We start from the raw sequence: 20,922 nt of genomic DNA, 5'->3' as shown, positions 1-20,922 counted from the left end.
AATGCCCCCTGACAGCTTGGTCCAGGCACTGGCTGCCCCTATGTCCATGAAGGCTGTACAGAGGTGGACTTGGCAAGGTTTATTTGGAAGATCACAGGGTCCTTCCCACTCAGGTCCTGAGAATGGACTGGAAGGGAAAAGGAGGATTTCAGTAGACTTTCTTGCTGTGCTGGATGCTCTTGGGGAAAGCCTGTGGGCCCAGCCAGAGTTGTAGTAGGATGACAGCATGGCATATGTGCAGGGCGGCAGAGCTGTAGGATGTGGATGGGTATGTGTTCCAGGAGAGCTCAATGAGCCCCAGCACCAGCAACCTGTGGACAAGAGACAGGCTCAGGCTTTGTCTAGTTCCAAGGCCTGCTGCTCTTCAGCTCCTCATGCCCTAGACATCTCTCTAGCTTCTCTGTGGTCACAGCCTTGGGATGAGTAGCTTCCTAACCCCTCCCAGTCCCTAAGGTTGACCCAGTCGGTACCTGAGTAGGTGTGTGAGCCAGCGTGCAGGCGTGGCCCACAGGAGGTAGGGCAGTGTGTGGAAATACCAGACGTAAAACTGGTAGTGGAGGGAGCGGCTGAAGCAGATGCCAATGAAGTTGGAGGTGAAGAGGGTAGAAACAATCTGTATGCAGTAGTCAAGGTCAAGGGCAGGAGCAAAAGGGGCAGGAGCTTAGGGGGTGGGCATCCCAAAACAGAGGGACAAAATTTTAGGGTTTACAGCCCACTAGCTCTCCCATTCCTAGATGTACGCATGCCTTTGGGCAAGCTTCTTAACCTATCTGGACCTGGTCCTCAATCTAACATGGAGACAGTAATACCTAGGGTCATAGGCCTAGTGAGTCTGAATCCCTCACTTACTAGCTGTGTGACCTTGGTGAGTTGCTTAACCTCTTAAAGCCTTAATTTTGCCATCTGTAAAATGAGGATAGTAAGAGCACCTCCCTGCCTCAGTGTCTCCTGTGAACTTTAAATGTTAGAATGTAAATACATCTCTTAGGACAATGCCAGGGAGAGGGTTAGCAGTCTACATTAAAATGTGCTTCAGTATATAAAGTGCTCAGCTCAGTGTTTGGTGCAGAACAGGAACTCTATGATTGGACCCCCCTTCCCTCCAGAGTTACTGAACCAGGACTCCATCTACACCTGGAGAGGGCAACACTTACCTTCCCATGATTTAAAGGATATGGTTGGGTGTAAGGGGCTGGGGTCGAACCTTCCTTTTGGAGGGATGCTTCAGCAGTGACAGGATACTTTCCCCTGTCCTGGGGATAAGTCATTCAGACATTTATCAAGCCCTCATTGTAGCCCAAACTCTAGCCTTACCTCCAGGAGCTTAATATCTCCCCCAGGAAGCCCATTAAGGCCTTTACTCCTTCCTGCAAGTCTACACATGGCACTGCCCCCCTTTCTTACCTGTGCCACCTGCAGACAGCAAACAGCAAGAGCAGGGTGAGGTGGGCAGCCAACAAGGCCAAATGGAAAGAACGATGCAGGAAGAGGGCCTCTGGGAGGAAGCGCCAGTTCACTGTCCAGCGGAACAAAAACTGGCGGCCAAGGTCAAAGGAGCGGGATAGGTAACCAATGGGGTTCTTCAGCAGGAAGGGTAGCCCCAGCACCACCTGAAGATGAGTGTGATGTCAGCAGAGCTGCTAAGACCTGCCCGCAGTGTTAATGCAACTCACTGAGGGGAGCAGGACGTAGGTCTCAGAGGTTCCCTAATTCTCACCAGGAATAGCAGGAAAGCTACACACACATCAAGGCCAGAGCCTGTGGCCAAAGAAACTGAGGAGGCAGGTAATAATACTTTAAGGTTTGGATTCACCAAGTCATCAATGGGCAGAGCTAGAAAGACGCTCAGAGACTCTCTAGTTCAACACCCTTACTTCATGGCTAAGGAAACAAAACCTAGAGATAGTGGCTTCCCAGCTCAGCATAAACTCCAAAATCCTGTCTCTTGGCTTTCAGGAAGTCACAGGGATGGAACGAAGCCATTAGAAAGGGGAAGAGTAAGGTGAGGGTACCTGAAGGCCAGCACAGATGCCCAGCTTGGGGAGAGCTCCACAGAAACCAAACTGTGTGAGGAGAAGAAATAGTAACCCAGGGGCGAAGAGCAGCACATTCATCTTCACAGAGACTGCCAGGCTGGGGTGGGCAAGGGAGAGGAAGGGTAGAGATCAGCTCCAGGGCTGTGTACACTACCCAAAGACCTGCAAACTCCAGGATGGGGGGGATCCATACTCAGAACAGCTGGAAGGAGGGTAAGGTAGCCTGTGAGGAGACTAGAGGTAGGTGGAAGACACCTAGTCCCTGTGCCCAGATTGACTGAGCATATATTATATGTGCAATGACCAATTCCAACAATGAATGCTGTCCAGAGGGGAGCTAGGATAGGAAGAAGGCATGTGTGGAGGCTGGGAGGGCAGGGCAGAGACTTTCTAGAGGTTCTAGACTCGCCATGTGAGACCTGGAGTCACGCACATTGTCACCTTTATTCCCTGTGTTGTGCAGAATTGGGGAGAAAGAAATGAAAATCTAGAAAATAAGAGGAGGCCACAAGGGAGTGGTGTTGACCTGAAACAGCAGCAGCCCCAGCTCCAGCGATGGGCCAGCAGGAGGTTGATACTGAGGAAGAGCAGCACCATGGCTACTGGGTCATTGAAGAGCCGAAGCACAAAGATGGAATGGACACGGTAAGAGGCACAGCACATGAAGAAAAAGACGAAGGGAGGTACCTGAGGGGCGGGCACAGTGAGGAACAAGGTCAGCTCACCAAGCCTTAACCATCCCCACTCCCAGGCTGGGGCCCTTTAGTCCTGATAGCATGGACTTACCTTGCAGGTCCGGTGGTAGATCAAGAACACAAGCAGCAAGGTGGCCAGGTAGAGCACACCAAAGATGTTCTGGGCCATGTGGATGTCAGTGCCCCTACCAGTGGCATAGTACAGCCCCATAAAGATGTACACAAAACCAGCTGGGTACCTACAAATTGAGAAGGAGTGTGGTCAGGCCAACTAGCCTGGTGCCTAGCCAGCCCCTCATGTCCTCCCTGAACCTTCTATCCCCACTCACACAAGTGGTCCAGTGTCACCCCGAAGTTGGGTATAGTCATAGGTGCCACTAATGACACCTTCCACCTGAGCCATGTAAGCTTTCCAGTCGATCTCTGTGTCTGGAAGACAGATGATCTGGTTACTTATGAGTCCAGAATTGTCTGTCCTCCTCCCCATGCCTCCAGACTGTCAGAACACAGACTTCCAACTCATTAGCAGGGCTTCCATTACCACTCTCATCTAACTGCCCACCTGACATTCTCTTGGTGGGCACAAGTTTTTGAAACTCAGCATTTCTATAATTAAACTCATGATTTTTCCTCCCACCCCAAATCTGCTCCCCTTCCTGGGTTCCATGAATGGCACATTAGCCTCTAGCTTTCCCAGGTTACAAGCCTGGGAAACCCCTTTAATACTTCCTTCTCTCTCATTTCTGATACTCAATTTACAAGTCCTGCCTACTCTTCAACCTAAATCTCTCTACCATTTTATCCCTCTCAACTACTACATACTCTAATTCGGGCTTAACATAATCTCTAGCCTCAACAATTCATAAAATAGCCTTCTAATTAGGCTTCCAGCTTCTACTTTCATCCCACTATAATACTGGGGGTGCCAAAAAATGTATATACTTTTTTTTTTTTAGAAACAGTCTCTTTATCACCCTCCGTAGAGTGCTGTGGCATCACAATTCACAGCAACCTCCAACTCCTGGGCTTAAGTGATTCTCTTGCCTCAGCCTCCCAAGTAGCTGGGACTACAGGCACCTGCCACAACACTCAGCTATTTTTTCGTTGCAGTTTGGCCGAGGCCTGGTTTGAACCCACCACGCTCAGTATATGGGGCTGGCGCCTACCCAGGGAGCCACAGGCGCTGCCGAAAATGTATACCTATTTCAAGAGATGTTATCTATGTATTACTTTTTGTTTGCCATCATCAGAAATGTCTGGATACTGATGGTAAATACTTTGAACACCTCTTTTAATGGCAGAATGTGACTTGTATTCATTTTTTATTTTTGGTATATACTGAGTATTACAATTTTATTTATTTTTTTGTTTTGTTTTGTTTTGTTTTTTTGGCCGGGGCTAGGTTTGAACCCGCCACCTCCGGCATATGGGACCGGTGCCCTACTCCTTGAGCCACAGGCGCCGCCCGAGTATTACAATTTTAATGCATCTTTTTCCTTTCTTAAAATGTGTATACAGTTTTTTGCATGTTGTGTATATTTTCCACCTTGCATCAGAAAGCTTTTCCTAAAACACAAATCATATATAAACTAGTACAACCTCTATGGGAAGCAATATGGAGATACCTCAAAGAACTAAAAGTAGACCTACCACTCAATCCAGCAAGTCCACTACTAGGTATTTACCCAAAGGAACAAGGATATTTTATCATAAAGACACTTACACTCGAATGTAATAGCAGCATAATTCGCAACTGCAAGGAAACAACCCAAATGCCCATTAATAACATGAGTGGATTAATAAAATGTGGTATTCGTATACCATGGAATACTACTCAGACATTAGAAAAAAATGGTAATGATGGCTCAACAACTGTAGCTCAGTGAGTAGGGCACCAGCCACATACACCGAGGCTGGTGGATTTGAACCCAGCCCGGGCCTGCTAAACAACAGTGACAACTGCAACAACAGCAAAAAATAGCCGGGCATTGTGGCAGGCACCTGTAGTCCCAGCTACTCGGGAGGCTAAGGCAAGAGAATTGCTTAAGTCCAAGAGTTTGAGGTTGCTGTGAGCTGTGACACCAAAGCACTCTACTGAGGATACAGTGAGACTCTGTCTCAAAAAAAGAAAATTAAAAAATGTTGATCTATTATTATCTTTTGTAACAATCTGGATAGACTTGGAGACCATTCTGAGTGAAGTGTCGTAAGAATGGAAAAACAGACACCACATGTACTAAATTGGAACTAGTTGATCAATACTTATGTGTACACATGGAAGTAAAACTCAGTGGGAATCAAGTGCGTGTGGCGGAATAGGGTTGGATTAATTCACACCTGACAGGTATAATGCACACATTCTGAATGAAGGGCACACTTATACCATTGATCTGAAATGTACAAATCAAACTGTCACCAAAATGTGTACACCCCTGTAGAATTCTGGAAAAAAAAGAAGAAATTTAAAAATAGGGCCACAGGTGGTGGCTCACGCCTATAATCCCAGCACTTTGGAGGCCAAGGCAAGTGGATTGCCTGAGCTCATGAGTTTGAGACCAACCTGAGCAAGAGCAAGACTCCAGCTCTAAAAAATAGATGGGTGGGGTGGCGCCTGTGGCTCAGTGAGTAGGGTGCTAGCCCCATATACTGAAGGTGGTGGGTTCAAACCCGGCTCCGGCCAAACTGCAACAAAAATATAGCTGGGTGTTGTGGTGGGTACCTGTGGTCCCAGCTACTCGGGAGGCTGAGGCAAAAGAATCGCCTAAGCCCAAAAGCTGGAGGTTGCTGTGAGCTGTGATGCTACAGCACTCTACCGAGGGCAACAAAGTGAGACTGTCTGGACCAAAAAAAAAATAGCTGGGTGTTGTGGTGGGTGCCTGTAGTCCCAGCTACCTGGGAGGCTGAGGCAAGAGAATCGCTTGAACCCAAGAAATTTGAGTTTGAGGTTGCTGTGAGCTAAGATGCCACGGCACTCTACCAAGGGTGAGCAAGTAAGACTCTGTCTTAAAAAAAAAAAGAAAGTGTTGTGGCGGGCACCTGTAGTCCCAGCTACTTGGGAGGCTGAGGCAAGAGAATCGCTTAAGCCCAGGAGTTGGAGGTTGCTGTGAGCTGTGTGATGCCATGGCACTCTACCGAAGGCCATAAAGTTTTTTTTCTGTCTCTACAAAAAAAAAAAAAAAAAGAAAGAAAGAAAAAAATAATAATAAATTTTAAAAAGGCTGGTCGTGGTGGCTCACACCTGTAATCCTAGCACTCTATTTAATAATAAATTTTAAAAAGGCTGAGGCGCGTGGGTTGCTTGAGCTCACGAGTTTGAGACCCGCCTGAGCAAAAAGCCAGACCTCGTTTCTACTATACATAAAAACTGAGGCAAGGGTAATGCCTGTTGCTCAGTGGGTAGGGTGCCGGCCACATATATCAGGGGTGGTAGGTTCGAACCTGGCCCCAGCCAAACTGCAACAAAAAATACCCAGGCATTGTGGCGGGCACCTGTAGTCCTGGGAGGCTGAGGGAAGAGAATTGCCTAAGCCCAGGAGTTGGAGGTTGCTGTGAGCTGTAATGCCATAGCACCCTACCGAGGGGGATAAAGTGAGACTCTGTCTCAAAAAAAAAAAAACCACAAAAAAACAGAAAACTGAAGCAAGAGGATCACTTGAACCCAAGAGTTGGAGGTTACTGTGAGCTAAGACGCCATAGCACTCTACTCAGGGCAATAACTTGAGACTCTGTCTCAAAAAAAAATTAATTAATTAAAAAATCATAGCAAGTCTCTCAAAACACTTCAATGATCTCCAAGACCCTTACGACAAAGACCAAACTGTATTATTATTATTATCTTTGAGACAGAGTCTCATTTGGTTGGTCCCCCTTGGTAGAGTATTTTGGTGTCTTAGCTCACTGCAACTTCAAACTCTTGGGTTCAAGTGATCCTCTTGCCTCAGCCCCCAAGTAGCTGAAGCTACAGGTGCCCGCCACAGTGCCCAGCTATTTTTAGAGATGGGGTCTCGCTCTTGCTCAGGATGGTCTCAAACCTCTGAATTCAGGCAATCCACCCGCCTTGGCCTCCCAAGTGCTGGGATTACAGGCATGAGCCACCATGCTGGCAAAACTGTATTATTAATATTCCCATTTTACCTTAAGATCAGTTAACCAGGAAGAGTAGAGCTGGGATTGGAATTCATATGGTCCCAAGTTCTTTTTTTTTTTTAGACAGAGTCTCATTCTTGCCCCAGGCTAGAGTGCCAGGGCATCATAGCTCACACAGCAACCTCAAACTCCTGAGCTCAAGCAATCCTCTTGCCTCAGCTTCCCCAGTAAACTAGGGCTACAGGTGTGCATCACCACACCTAGCTAGTTTTTCTATTTTTAGTAGAGATGGGGTCTCACTCTTGCTCAAACTGGTCTCCTATTCCTGGCCTTAAGCAATCCTTGCACGTTGGCCTCCCAAAGTGCTAGGATTATAGGCATAAACCAACCAATGCACCCAGCCTGACTGTAGGTTTTTGATACAGAATCCTCTCTTCCCAGAGCACTCTTGCTTTTTCCGTCTTTCCTCAGCTAGCTCCTGGGGAAGGGGGTTCTATGAAGGTCTGAAGTGTCTTCCTGTGTCCTTTATAGCATCCTGTCTTACTGCTATCATAATGAACATGATGCATTGTAATTGCCTGCTAACTCATCTTTGCCCAGGCCTACATACCCAAGTCAGAAATGTGTCTGTATTTTTCACCACTGTACCTCCGGTATTTATCATAACATATTAGGGGTATAATAAGCACAATAAATGTGTCGAATTAGCAAGAAAGCCAGGTGCCCTAAGCCCAGTGTGTAAAGTCAGCCCGGAAAAGAGTCACCAATATCGCCTAATGGACTTGAGTGGTCACAAAATGCCATCGTTGAGAAGGGATCTTCAAAGATTGCAGACTTGAACAGATAAGAAAATTTAGATCCAAAAATGGAAATGACATGTCCAAAGCCACAGAAACAAGCAGCAGCAGCGTTACATTTAACTTGGGCCTAAGTCTTCTAACTACCAGGCTGGTTTCCCTTCCTATATGTTCAAGGGGGAATGTCAATCTCCAGGGTCGCTGCCACTGTTGTGGGTGGGGGGCTAAATTCCGGTTTTCTGTGGAGCAGACTTGAGGTTCAGGTAGGAGATAAGGGTCTGCAACTGATGAATGAATGGATCGAGAGTATGGTTTTGAGTTCCAGATATGAGCTCCACTTTGACTTGAGAATTTGGGTCTCCCTCCCTTCCCTCCGGTCCCCGTCGGCGCACTCACATGCCACCCTGTGAATGACCCAGAAGATGATGCCCACCTCCGCCAGGCAGAGGCAGGCGGCCACCAGCAGCGTGTAGCGCGGCTCCCGCAGTAGTAGACGCCGCTCTTCCCAGGCGCGCTGCAGCCATTGCCGGTAGAGTCCGGCTGCCTGGGACGCAGAACCCGCCCGGCCGCGTTTCCGCAGCCCAGCCGCCATGTTGACAGTGCGCCGCTTTTCTGGACTCCACCACCCCGGAAACTCGACCCCTCAACACTTGGGTTCCGCTCGGCGCGCCGGACGTCTCCCTGGACTAGGCGCTGACCAGAGTCCTTATTTACTCCATTAAAATGTAATTTTCACGTAGGTCTCTTCTAATGTACTATATGCTCCGTACAAGCAGAAACAAAGTCTTATTCCTCAGTTTATACCCAGCTCTGGGTACACAGGCGCTAACGTACACGTTTGCCCCCAAAAGCAACATACCTACTCATCTCTCAGCCCCACCTCCCCAAGACCCAGGATCCTACATCTGTGTTCGTGCTCTTTTGGAGGACAAAGGGTCTGTCCGCGCGCCTCCCGCGCGGCTTCCCGCTTCCCTTTAGATCTTTTTGGGTACATAAAAACGGCTTGGGAAATGAATTTTTCACTCGTCTTTAGACTTAATAGAAGGAGCCGGTCACGGTGAAAATAAAATAGGATGCAGTGAAGAACCTGAGTGAGCCTGACACCACGAGTGTGGCCCCAGGAAACGAGCAACCAGTAAAGCCGGAGGATTCAGGATCTGAATTCTATGATTTTTTCCAACCGGAGGATTCTTCCTGGAACGCTTAGCAGAGGACGGAAGTTCCACGTGTTTGTGTTGAGCAACTGCAAACGGGGGGCGGAGACAGAAGGTTCCCGCCTCCTACATCCGCCTTCCGGATTGGCTAGGAAGGTTGGGTGTTCTGGCCGCCGGACTGCTGAGAGCATGGCCTCTCTAGGGGCTCCAGCTCCGGGACCAGAGTTACCCGAGCGAAACTGCGGCTACCAAGAGGTCCAGTACTGGGATCAGCGCTACCGAGATGCGGCCGATTCTGTCCCCTATGAGTGGTTTGGGAACTTCTCCTCTTTCCGTGCCCTTCTAGAGCCGGAGCTGCGGCCCGAGGACCGCATCCTCGTGCTAGGTGGGTAGTCCCGGCGCTGCCTCACCCAGCTGGAGCTGCCTGGACTGGCTCCGCCTGGGCCTGGGCCTGTCCGTTGTCCTTCTTATAACAAACCAGCTGGGTTTGTTGTCCTGGTTATAACAAACCAGTCTATCCTTCTTGGGGCTCGCCCGAGTCCGGAACCAAGATCCAATACATTCAGAATCCTGGCTGTATTTAGCCGGGGCAAACAGGAGTAAGAGACTGTCAGAACCGGGGCCCTGGGGATCTCCGAGCCTTGGGCATCGAAGAACTCGGAGGACCTAGTTTAAATCCCAGCACTAATTGACTGGATAACTTAAAATAAGTCAGGAACCCGTTCTGAGCTTTAGATTCATTTCTAGAAAAGGGACTGCGAGTTCAAGTCGAATAAGGCAAGCGCAGGCACGTCTTGCACAATTCCTAGCACTTTTCTTTTGGTCCCACCAAAAGTTCTCTGTGGCACTGGGAACCACAGAGAGTCACCTAGGGAGAATTATCGTCTTATTACTCTAAGAGCCTTAACTGAAACTTGTTCCTATGCACCCTGTGAAATAAGGGCGAGAAAAGCGCCCTCTGAGGTCGAAAGGGAGATTGCAGGCGAAATTAGCGCGATTCCCAAAAGGAAATGCTGACAGGTGTTGTGGCGGGCACCTGCAGCCCTAGCTACGGGTTATAAATCGGATAAATAACAAGCTGAATGTGTGTTTCCACTCTACTTAGTTTGAGAAATAAAGCATTATTATGACTAGAAAGCAAGTGTAACTTAATGGTTAAGAACTTGAACTCTAGGGGCCGGGCGCGGTGGCTCATGCCTCTAATCCCAGCACGGTGGGAGGGCGAGGCGGGTGGATTGCTTGAGCTCATGAGTACGAGACCAGCCTGAACCAGAGCAAGACCCCCAGCCCCCATCTCTAAAGATAGCCGGGCGTTGTGGCGGGCACTTGTAGTCTCAGCTACTCAGGAGGCTGAGGCAAGAGAATCGCTTGAGCCCAAGAGTTTGAGGTTGCTGTGATCTATGACGCCATGGCACTGTATCAGAGGCAGGCAACAAAGTGAGACTGTGTCTCAAAAAAAAAGAAAGAAAGAAAGAAAAGAAAAAAAGTTGAACCAATTATGTTGGAATTTTGGCTCAGTTTATACTGGCTGTGTAATCTTGGACAAAATTGCATTTTCTCAGCCTTAAAGAAATAAAATGACTTACCAAGTTTCAGGATTATTGAATGAATATGAAAGATGCCTAGAACTATGGCTAGCAAAATGAAAATTACATGCAAAATTTTCTGTGTGGCCCTCCCTAAACTTTTTCCCCTTACAGGTAAATACTTTCTTAAATATTGTGACTTTAAACCATTGCATTTATTTACCATAGATAAATGTTTTTGAGCTTTAGTGTGTATGAAAATCACCTGGAAAGCTAGACTCCACCCTAAGGTTCTAATTCCAGGGATCTATATTTAGACCTAAATATAGCCCAAAACATTTACTATTATATTTATAATATATATTATATTTAGATCTAGATTCCCAGGAATCTATATTTTCTTTTTTTCTTTCTTTCTTTTTGGAGACACAGTCTCAAGATGTTGTCTTGGCTAGAGTGCCGTGGGGTCAGCCTAGCCCACAGCAACCTCAAATTACTGGGTTCAAGCAATACTCCTGCCTCTGCCTCCCAAATAGCTAGGACTACAGGTTCCCACCACAACACATGGCTAATTTTTCTATTTTTAGTAGAGATGGGGCCTTGCTCTTGCTCAGGATGGTCTTGAATTCCTGAGCTGAAGGGATCCTCCTGCCTTGGCCTCCCAGAGTGCTAGGATCATAGGTGTGAGCCACCACACCTGGCCTGGAATCTATATTTTCTTTTGAGACAGAGTTTCACTATATTGCCCTTGGTAGAGTGCTGTGGTGTCACAGCTCACAGCAACCTCCAACTCTTGGGCTTAAACCAGCAGTTCTCAACCTGTGGGTTGCAAGTCGAAAAACCCTTTCACAGGGGTCGCCTAAGACCATCCTGCATATCAGATGTTTACATTATGATTCATAACAGTAGCAAAATTACAGTTATGAAGTAGCAATGAAAATAATTTTATGGTTGGGGGTTACCACAACATGAGGAACTGTATTAAAGGGTCACAGCATTAGGAAGGTTGAGAACCACTCACTTAAGCAATTCTGACTCAGCCTCCCATGCAGCTATGACTACAAGCACCCACCACGATGCCCAACTATTTTTCTTTTCTTTTCTTTTTTTTTTTTTTTGTAGAGACAGAGTGTCACTTTATCACCTTCAGTAGGGTGCCATGGCATCACACAGCTCACAGCAAGCTCCAATTCCTGGGCTTAGGCGATGCTCTTGCCTCAGCCTCCCAAGTAGCTGGGACTATAGGCACATGCCACACTGTCCGGCTATTTTTTTATTGCAGGTTGGCCAGGGCCGGGTTTGAACCCGCCAGCCTCAGTGTATGTGGCTGGCGCCCTACAGACTGAGCTATGGGTGCCGAGCCTGAAATCTATATTTTCAATAAGCTCTATAGCTGATTTTCATGCTGGTGATCATTAGGGTAATACCACCTTACAGTGCATGACTGGGAGAAACCCTTTTCTGGATAGGAGGGGTGAAAAGTCTCAAAATCAAAAGGAAAAACTTTCTAAACAGGATCCCCAAGATCTAAGATCAGGACTCACAACTTGAATACCCTGTATTACATTCTACCTCAACAAACATAAATTGAACACCAGGTAAGTGTCAGGGAATGTGATGGCCCCTTTATAACTTAATTCTATGGCATCCCCTAAAGGTGAGTCATAAATATTAAGAGAGTTACTCTAGGTTATGGGTTTGTTTTTTCTGAATAATGGCTAGATAGTAAATGTTTTGGGCTTTGCAAGCTATACAGTTCCTCTCAGAACTACTCAGGTCTGCTGTTATAGTGGAAAAGCAGCTACAAATAATATACATTGAATGAGAATAGCATGTTTCAATAAAACTTTATTTACAAAAACAGATGGCAAGCTGGATTTGGCAACCCTCGTTGTAGGTCATTGTCTTATGTTGGGTTTCCCAGAAGCAAATCCCAAGATAAGAATACATGTCCAAGTCATTCATTAGGAGAGTGCTCCCAGGAGAAACTGGTAAGAGATCAGGGGAATAAGGAAAGGGAAGAAGCCAAGCAAGCTGTGATCTCGCTTAGAAACAGGCAAAGTTTCCCTGAGGGTAGTGTCAGTCTTAAGAGTCACAGATGCAAACCATTAGATGCAAACACACACCAAAATTGGGATATACAAAACTAGTAAGAGGACTCCAACGGGATTTTATCACAGCACCAATAATGTCCACCATCATGCAGCAAGTAAGTGGTAAAGTAAGGGGCCTTCTGATGCCAGAGCTTCTACTTTTGCTTCACCATACAGATGGGTGAAGAGAAGCATCTAGAACACTGCTGAAACCGGTAAAATGACTACATGGTGAATTTCAGCCTAATGGTTATACTGATGTAAAGAAAGGTGGAATGTCTCTGCTAGAGGTGAGTGGGCCTCTTGAAAAAATGGAGGTAGTTGAGCACAGTGGTATAAGAGCTCTGGTTCTGAAGTGATACATGCTTGTGTCCAAATTTTGTCTCTTCCACTGACCATGTAACCTTGGGAAAGTTTCTTATTCGCTTTCTTCAATTTTCCCATCTAGAAAATGGGAATAATCATAATAGTATCTTTTTTTTTTTTTTTTGTAGAGACAGAGTCTCACTGTACCGCCCTCCGGTAGAGTGCCGTGGCGTCACACGGCTCACAGCAACCTCTAACTCTCGGGCTTACGCGATTCTCTTGCCTCAGCCTCCCGAGTAGCTGGGACTACAGGCGCCCGCCACAACGCCCGGCTATTTTTTTATTGCAGTTTGGCCGGGGCCGGGTTTGAACCCGCCACCCTCGGCATATGGGGCCGGCACCCTACTCACTGAGCCACAGGCGCCACCCCATAATAGTATCTTTTATATGGCTCTATTGCAAAAATAAACTGAAATAATTCTTATAAAATGCTTAGCATAGTGCTTGGTGTTCAATGACTCTTAGCTATCATTATTATTATTGAAAATGGGGATCAGAGAGACAGGTTTTCCAGAATCATTCAGAGAACAGAATACAAGGACTGACTGAGGACAGGTGTTTCTGGTCCCTATGGTTAAAATATCCTTGTAGCAGGTAAATGCATATAGATGGCTATCCCCACTTTGCTGTCATTATACTTCTCTGATTCTCTATCCTTGCTTGATTTCATTGCTCCATAGGAAACGTCTCATCTTAATTTAGCTTCCAGTTTAGATTTCTTATAAAGAGGAAAGGGACAAGAGGATTCAAGTCTAGTTTCTTTTTTTTCTTTTTATGAAACAGAGTCTCACTATGTCACCCTCAGTAGAGTGCAATAGCATCACAGCTCACAGCAACCTTCAACTCTTGGGCTTAAGCGATTCTCTTGCCTCAGCCTCCCAAGTAGCTGGGACTATAGGTGCCCACCACAATGCCCGGCTGTTTTTTGGTTACAGTTATCATTGTTGTTTAACAGGCCCAGGGCCAGGCTTGAACCCTCCAGCTTTGGTGTATGTGGCTGGTGCCCTACTCACTGAGCCCTGGGCGCCGAGGCTCAAGTCTAGTTTCTTGATGGCTATTTTTCTTGTTAAAAGTGAGTGAATAGGCATTCTGGTTTACATTTCAGTCTTTTTTGTTTTTTTGCGACAGAGTCTCATTTTGTCCCCCTCGGTAGAGTGTTGTGATATCACAGCTCATGGCAACCTCAAACTTTTGGGCTCAAGCAATTCTCTTGCCTCAGCCTACTGAGTAGCTGGGATTACAGGCACCTGCCACAGTGCCCAGCTAGTATTAGAGATGAGGTCTTGCTCTGGCTCAGGCTGGCCTCAAACTTGTGAGCTCAGGCAATCCACCCACCTTGGCCTCCCAGAGTGCTAGGATTACAGGCATGAGCCACTGCACCCAGCCTACATTTTCAGTCTCTTGGTGTTTAGTTAGCATCCGCATAGCTTCAGAACTCCATGATGTGTTCTTGACTTTGGGTCATTTCTTCAAGGCTCTGATTCCCTAAGGCCCCACCTTGGAAGGCATTGACCTTCCAAAGCCCCTTCTTAGTTGCTAGCCCCAAATTCCTGAGGTGACAGAATCCAAAATCACTGCTCTGTAAACATAACTGACCAAGTGGTTAGGTTTTGTTCTGTCATCATCTTTGATAAAGTTCTCTTGGGAGATGCATTCCTGAACCAAAGGGAATAAAGGAAGGAATTTGAGTTTATCCACAGTTGGGCAGAGCTCTGCAGGTATATAAGGTCAGGCATAGGGTAATGGAGGGATTGTGGGTCAGAGAACCCAGTGGAATTTCAGCCTGAAACCGAGTTAGAGTCTCCTATAAAGCCACCCAGAACCCCCATCCCACGTGCTGTATATACTGTGGCTCCAACTTAGGGAATCACGTGTTGGGTTTTCCCAGGTGAACTCTCCCTGATTCCCAGGGCTTGAGGAGGAACATAGGAAGGGACAACTGACAACCGGCCAGCTGACTCTGGGTGCCCTGTCCAGGTGCCAAGTCTGCTAGATTAGGGATATCCCAGCTGCTGATCCTGTGATCCTCTTAGGGAGGCAAATAGGGATTACAGGCAACCTAATCCCAAGAACTGGAGATCCCCATGGAGGGCCATCAAGAGCTGTTTTTCAGCCTTGTTCTCAGGCTGAGACTGGCCATGGGAGGGCCTGGAATAGGGTCTTTTCTTGAAAAAGTCATGCCTGTTGAGCAATAGATCCATATCTACTCTTCTAACCTCCACCCCCTCTCTGACCTGGCCTTGCACCCTTCGTTACTGCATCTCAGGCACTTCTTACAACAATGTTGGAAGTTGTCAAAACTATGTTTTTCAGAACTCTTCTTGGTTGTCCTGAGGTGGGGTCAGGGCATTCCTCTGTGTTCTCATAGCCTGTCCCTGTTGAAACACTCATCGTGTTATGTGGCAGCTGCTTGATTACACATTTGTTCTTCCCACCAGAAGAACAAAGGAGCATGAGCTCCTTGAGGGCAGGGACTGTCAGTCATCAGCAGAGCCCAGTATGTAGTGTTCAGTACATATATTAAGAATTACAAGGGGTCAGCTGCACTGTTGGTACCCCCTCATTTCTCCTTTGCTTATTTCTTCTGCCTTGGAAAACAAAGTAGAATAGCCCCTAACATGAAGCCTACCCCGGGTTGATATATTTCAAGGTTATGTAAGAGGTTAGGGATTAAGATAATATTAATATCATCCTAATAATAATATTTTCCTAATAATATGTTGATGATCCTAATGATGCCAATATTATCCCCATTTTGAGTTTGAGGAAATTGAGGCTTGAAGAGTTGGATGATTTGCCATGGTTGTGTGACTAGGGACATCAGAATCCAGATCTTTCAACTCCTAGGTTCAGAGCACCCGCACCTGCTCTCTAGCTGTTTTTAATTCTTAAATTTAGTGCATCCCTTCCTGCATGTAGGCTAGGTATTGTTATCTTCATTTATCTGAATAGGAAATCCAAGTCCCTACCATTTAAACAACTTGCCCTAGTCCATTCAGCTAGGAATGATAGAGTTGGAGTTTGTGTCCAGGTCTGTGTGATTCCAGGGCTCCTGCTCTTTTTTGCACTGTGCCACCTCTTCTGAGTATTGGAGGGTTTGGACTGAGAGATGATGGGCTGAGTGAGTGGAAAATCAAGGGGAAATGAGAACCAAAGCTAACCTAGCTCTTTTGCCATCTACCCCTTCCCATCCCAGGTTGTGGGAACAGTGCTCTGAGCTACGAGCTATTCCTTGGAGGCTTCCCTGATGTGACCAGTGTGGACTACTCATCAGTAGTGGCTGCCATGCAGGCTCGCTATGCTCATGTGTCCAGGCTGCGCTGGGAGACCATGGACGTACGGGCACTGAACTTCCCCAGTGGCTCCTTTGATGTGGTGCTTGAGAAGGGCACGCTGGATGCCCTGCTTGCTGGGGAACGGGATCCCTGGGCTGTGTCCTCTGAAGGTGTCCACACAGTGGACCAGGTGTTGAGTGAGGTGAGGGAGCAGAGAAGGGCAGATCAAGAGGTGGGGGTAAGGTGTTGAAGTTTCAAGAAATTGGAAAAACTCAGAGGCCGGAAGAAAGCATGGTTTGGAGCAGGTAGTGGGCCACCCTCAGGAGTGTGGTTCTCTGAGGAAGGGGGGTGGTTAAGTTGGGTCAGGATTAGAGGGGCCTGAAATGGCCAGACTCACAAAGACTGATGTTTGGCTACTGGATTGCTGTAGGGATGAAGCAGCAGCCAGATTCCAGAGAGGTGATGCAGACTGGGGAGGTGAGAAGGTGGTGGGAAAATGGTGTGCCTGCTCCGGCCTATCTGGAATATAGCTCTACCCCCATGGAATGCCTAGGGGAAGAGAAAGTGGCTTACTCTTTGCCATGAAAAGCCTGAGCTACTAGATGTAGGGTAGTACCTGAGGTGTGACTAGGGAGGGCTTATGGAGTAGTACTGACCTTTGAGAACCTGCAGATGGACTTCTCACTGATGGCTTCTCTGTCTGTCTTGCAGGTTAGCCGGGTGCTGGTCCCTGGGGGCCGGTTCATGTCAATGACCTCTGCTGCCCCCCACTTTCGGACCAGACACTATGCCCAATCCCGTTATGGCTGGTCCCTGAGGCATGCAACCTATGGCAGTGGTTTCCACTTTCATCTCTATCTTATGCACAAGGGTGGGGAACTCAGTGTGGCCCAGCTGGCCCTGGGGTCCCAGATCCTCTCACCCCCTAGACCTACCTCACCCTGCTTCCTTCAGGACTCAGATCATGAGGATTTCCTTAGTGCCATTCAGCTGTGAGGCCAGAAGCGTGGTCCTCCAGCCCTTCCTGCCATTCTGCCCTGGCTTCTCATGTAGTTGGAACTCAGGGCTTGAGGTTGGGTCCAAGGTGCTCACTTCCTAGAGACCTCACGCCTAAGACAGAAGGTGGGAGCAAACCCGCATGAACCAATACAGTCCATCCAACTAGATTCCAGCTCCAGGTTTCTCGCTTCCTTCTTGGATTCCTCAGATCTCTTCTGGATTCCCTAACCTCCTCTGCCACCACATTGAACCACCAATGAATCCTCCCCTGAGAGAAAGCTCATCATAACCCCTCTGCACACCAGCCAGCCTCAGAGACTTCCCTCCCTGATGCCTGTTACTGATCCTCATCCAAGCTGGATTTATTCACAGGAAGCTGCAGACTTTGAATCTAGATTGCCTTTTGCTTCTGTCTCCAGCTGCAGCACAAATACTTGTGATCTGTCCTGTTTGGGTTGTACCTGTACCCAAGGAGGCCATGTTGCACTGATGTTCCCAAGCGGGGCTGGCCTGTCTCTCTTCACTTGGCAACCCTTCCCACCAGCAACATGCACCTGAGATTCCCAAGCTCTGGCCCCCCTCCCATTTTGGCCTGGCTCCTGAGCAGACCTAAACAGTGGCCACACACACACAGGGAGGTCTGTGTTTATTCACACACTCCTGGTACAGTGAGGATGGAGGAACATTTACAAAGGGCACCCCTGGGTTGAGAACATCTCTAGGGCCACAGATGTCATCCAAAGGTGCAGAGCAGTTCCCATTTGGGTTCCCGGGGGCAAGATGCATGGGCCCAAGGTAAAATCTGATCTGGGCCCTCGGAAGGTGATGATACCTTGGGAAGAAAAGGTCTGCCAGAGAACCTCCTGGGGTCAGGCCTAGGCAGACTGGACATATGGTTGATAACCATGTTGGGGGCTTGTCCTACCCCAGCCTCAACACCCATCCTATCTGCCAGGCGCAGAATAGCGTGGCCGAGACCGAGGGGAGGGTAGAACCATGAGCAGAGCCAGTAAACAAAGAGTCGGATATAAAAATACAAATGTGCTGAGGAAGTCCCTTAGAAAGAGGCTGAGGCTGGAGTCACGCCAGACAGGGTTGGGGGTGAGGAATGGCCCCGGAGGACTGGGCTCAGGTGGGTGAAAGCTCATGCAAATGCGCAGCCAAACATCCCTGGCCGCGCGCAATCCGACACCTGCGGCCGCCGGGTCCGCAGACCAGACTGGCCGGAGGAAGGCGGGGCAGGGGAGCCGTGCGGGAGGGGGCGGGCCGGGGGCTAGGGGCTGCGGGTCTCTGTCCGTTCCGTTGTGCAGGATGGGGCTGCGGCCCGAGGTTCTAAAGTGCATGAGCACGGCGGCGGGCTCCCGGCTGGTCCGCGCCGCCGCTACCGCAGCCGCCGTGGTGCTGAAGCGGACAGCTCCGGAGTGCCTGGCGGCGGCGGCGGCGGCGGCGCGGCCCTGCAGCCCCCGCCCGCGGGCGCTTGGGCCGGGGCGGGGGGCGCTGGCAGCCGCATCGCCGGCCCGCGCTCCTGGCCGCTGCGAGGCTGGGCCCGGAGCCCGCCGCCCGAGCCGGCATTTCTACACTCCGGACGGCGGCTTCTCCCCCATCCCCTTCAGCACGTCGTCTATCCGGTCATCCTCGATCACCACTGCGCAGGGAGAAAGCGCGTCAGCCCCGCGGCCTCGGTGGGCGGCGGTGACAATGGGCCCAAGTCCTAGCGCCCCGCTACTGCCCATGGCCCAGAGACGCCCCTCGGAAACCTGTGCCACGGTGTCTTCCCTCATCTGAACTCTCCTGCAGAGCCTCTCCCACAGACCCCTCCCCTCCCTAAGGCGGAACGCCCCTCTTCCAAAGACTCCAGCTATTCTCTTACCCAGTACGAGCCCTCCCGCCTCCTCAATCTTCCTCTGAGCTGATTAGAGACCACTTGTTCATGGACTCCTCTTTTCAACCCTCACTTCAACAGAACCCCCTCCTCAAATGGAGCTAGAACGGAATATCGAGTTCGTGCAACCTCTTGCCCCTCGAACCCCTCTAATCTTGGCACCAACAGAATGTACCTCCCCATGCACACAAGCAGGACAAGCGAGCCCCCGGCCTCCAGTTGGACGCCCCTCTCAACCCGAAGGTTCTTCGTAGTATCCACCGACTCAGTATGTGACCCTAAGAATTGGCTCGTCACTTCGTGTTCCCACTTGCAAGCAGTCCCAAATGCCTCTACCGGCCCCTCCCCCTCGCCCAGGTGCCAGGACTCGCTTCCAGAGGTGGCGAACATCGAATCCGGGGCACCGTGTTCCCAGGAGAGGGGAAGAGGGGGACACAACACTGCAGCGGGGACCCCCCACTAAACCCCAGCCCGAGAGCGGTTTGCGCTGGTATGCGGCAAGAGCTGCGGGCACTCGGCGGGGAACGGCAGCCGGGGGGCGCCCGGCGAAGGGTTTCTGGGTCAGGCGGCGACTCCGGGCCCGGGCCGCGTACCTCGCTTGGCTCGGCCAATCTGGCCCAGCTTAGGGGGTCGCTTGGCCTGGTTCCCTGCGAAGAAGGAGTTGGTGTCCTGCAGGCGGCAGCTGAAGGAGAGATCAGAGCCCTCGGGATCTGCGCCGAAGCGGCCCATCTTGTCCTCGCTGTAGGGCAGGATCTCGGACATGGCGGGCGCGGGGAGGGCGCGGGACTGCAGCGGGGCGCGGGCGGCGGGCTAGCTGCCGGACCGGCCCTAGCTCAGCAGGGTAGCCGGCGGAAGGATGAAGTCATGCAGCATCCGGGGCTGCGGAGCCAAGCGGGGCCTCCTCCCCCGCGCCTCCGCCTCCCGGGCCGCGGGGCAGGCGGCGGCGGCGGCGGCGGCGGTGGCGGGGACCGGGCAGGGGCGGGGGCTGGGGGCGGCGGCGGCGAGAGCGGAATGACGATGAGCGGCCGACTGCGGCAGAGCACCGCGGGCGGGGCGCCGGGGGGAGCGGGGCGGGCACCGGCCACGGAAAGGGGCGGGGCCGGGGTCAGAAGCGCGCCCTGCTATCCTGGGAGAGGAAGGAGCAAGTAGTGGGAGGTTGCTGCACGGTGGCGGGGAATGGCCGGCACACCGGCCTCGGGGAACTGTTCTGGCCAAGGGGGGCGGTATGTGACGGGGAGAGGCGGGGTTGGAGGTGGGACAGAGTGGAGTCTGGGACCTGGGGGGGTCCGACACCTAAGCTAGGAGAGGCGTGTAAGAGAGACTGGGAGCAGGGGGGGTCGAAAGCTGGTGGGGCGCTTCTGGGCCGGAAGGCAGCAGCAGGGCAGGCAATGGAAGGAAGGGATGTGGGAAACGCGGCAGGGGGAGGGTCAGGTACCAAGTGAAAAGTGAGAAAGACACGAAACCTCAGGACGCGGGAAGAACTCCAGCCAGTGGATGGTTCCCTCGCAGTTGGCGCGCTCCGGGATCCTAGTGGCCCCGCGGGTTAAGTAGCTCATCAGGGCCTGTGGGTCTCTGCTCTCCTCTCTCTGTGCCAGGTTATCTCGTGTCTGTCTGTATGTTTCAGTGTCCCCATACCGCTTTTGCTGTGTTATGGTCTTTGTCTACAACTGCCTAAGGGTCTTTGCCTTTCTGTATCTGTCTCCAAGCTTCGTTTCTCTATCTTAAGTGCCTGCTATTGTTTCTCCGTCTCCTGAATCTGTGTATTTCAGTATCTCCTAGGAGGAGTATTATGAACTGAGCGGATGCGGCGCGTACCAGCACGAATACCCTCACCTCTAGCCCGGCTCCTCCATAGCGCCTGCCGCGCCCAGCGGTTCGCTGGCAAGGCTAGAGCAGCGCTTGCGGTGTAGGAGGAATGAATGGCGGCGTCACGGGGGGCGCTGTGGCTGCGAGGGACGCCTAGAAGTCCAGAGCACCTGAGGACGCAGCGCGAGCTGGTGTGTCCCGAGGGAG

At 50.2% G+C, this 20,922-nt stretch overlaps 3 protein-coding genes across 7 annotated transcripts; 1 reads left to right on the top strand and 2 right to left on the bottom strand.

The window, feature by feature from the left end:
• Positions 1-64: 64 nt before the first annotated feature.
• On the bottom strand, positions 65-8,816 carry ALG3 (ALG3 alpha-1,3- mannosyltransferase). Of its 5 annotated transcripts, none has more exons than XM_053564313.1 (9): positions 8,748-8,816; positions 3,061-3,160; positions 2,823-2,970; positions 2,563-2,723; positions 2,013-2,133; positions 1,405-1,610; positions 1,178-1,253; positions 471-616; positions 65-311 (listed from the first exon to the last, which is right to left on the bottom strand). In XM_053564313.1, exons 2-9 carry the CDS (start codon positions 3,132-3,134, stop codon positions 149-151), a joined length of 1,095 nt encoding a protein of 364 aa, XP_053420288.1. In that variant the 5' UTR covers positions 3,135-3,160; positions 8,748-8,816; the 3' UTR covers positions 65-148. The 5 variants fall into 5 exon arrangements, with proteins under 5 accessions (XP_053420288.1, XP_053420287.1, XP_053420286.1 ...); XM_053564312.1 differs by lacking the exon at positions 8,748-8,816 and adding an exon at positions 8,048-8,660; XM_053564311.1 differs by lacking the exon at positions 8,748-8,816 and adding an exon at positions 8,011-8,658.
• Positions 8,817-8,929: 113 nt separating this feature from the next.
• Positions 8,930-17,200, top strand: EEF1AKMT4 (EEF1A lysine methyltransferase 4). Its single transcript, XM_053564316.1, has 3 exons — positions 8,930-9,153; positions 15,950-16,230; positions 16,740-17,200. The coding sequence occupies exons 1-3, from the start codon at positions 8,958-8,960 to the stop codon at positions 17,022-17,024; spliced, it is 762 nt and encodes a 253-aa protein (XP_053420291.1). The 5' UTR covers positions 8,930-8,957; the 3' UTR covers positions 17,025-17,200.
• A 456-nt stretch (positions 17,201-17,656) lies between these two features.
• CAMK2N2 (calcium/calmodulin dependent protein kinase II inhibitor 2) lies at positions 17,657-19,923 on the bottom strand. The gene is made up of 2 exons (XM_053564317.1): positions 19,503-19,923; positions 17,657-18,672 (listed from the first exon to the last, which is right to left on the bottom strand). Exons 1-2 carry the CDS (start codon positions 19,669-19,671, stop codon positions 18,602-18,604), a joined length of 240 nt encoding a protein of 79 aa, XP_053420292.1. The 5' UTR covers positions 19,672-19,923; the 3' UTR covers positions 17,657-18,601.
• Between the last annotated feature and the right edge of the window lie 999 nt (positions 19,924-20,922).

This window comes from Nycticebus coucang, chromosome 16, assembly GCF_027406575.1.
Source record: "Nycticebus coucang isolate mNycCou1 chromosome 16, mNycCou1.pri, whole genome shotgun sequence".
Classification (NCBI taxonomy): Eukaryota; Metazoa; Chordata; class Mammalia; order Primates; family Lorisidae; genus Nycticebus; species Nycticebus coucang.
This window is presented reverse-complemented; position numbering and strand designations above follow the sequence as displayed.

What these genes read in the sequence shown, in the direction of transcription:
- CAMK2N2 (XM_053564317.1), bottom strand. Translation starts at nt 19,671, where the DNA reads ATGTCCGAGATCCTGCCCTACAGCGAGGACAAGATGGGCCGCTTCGGC. An exon ending in GATTGGCCGAGCCAAGCGAG is followed by an intron (nt 18,673 to 19,502) that starts GTACGCGGCCCG and finishes CTCCCTGCGCAG; the next exon opens with TGGTGATCGAGGATGACCGG.
- EEF1AKMT4 (XM_053564316.1), top strand. Translation starts at nt 8,958, where the DNA reads ATGGCCTCTCTAGGGGCTCCAGCTCCGGGACCAGAGTTACCCGAGCGA. An exon ending in GGACCGCATCCTCGTGCTAG is followed by an intron (nt 9,154 to 15,949) that starts GTGGGTAGTCCC and finishes TTCCCATCCCAG; the next exon opens with GTTGTGGGAACAGTGCTCTG. An exon ending in TGGACCAGGTGTTGAGTGAG is followed by an intron (nt 16,231 to 16,739) that starts GTGAGGGAGCAG and finishes TCTGTCTTGCAG; the next exon opens with GTTAGCCGGGTGCTGGTCCC.
- ALG3 (XM_053564311.1), bottom strand. Translation starts at nt 8,206, where the DNA reads ATGGCGGCTGGGCTGCGGAAACGCGGCCGGGCGGGTTCTGCGTCCCAG. An exon ending in TCTACCACCGGACCTGCAAG is followed by an intron (nt 2,724 to 2,822) that starts GTAAGTCCATGC and finishes CCCGCCCCTCAG; the next exon opens with GTACCTCCCTTCGTCTTTTT. An exon ending in TGGGGCTGCTGCTGTTTCAG is followed by an intron (nt 2,134 to 2,562) that starts GTCAACACCACT and finishes TGCCCACCCCAG; the next exon opens with CCTGGCAGTCTCTGTGAAGA.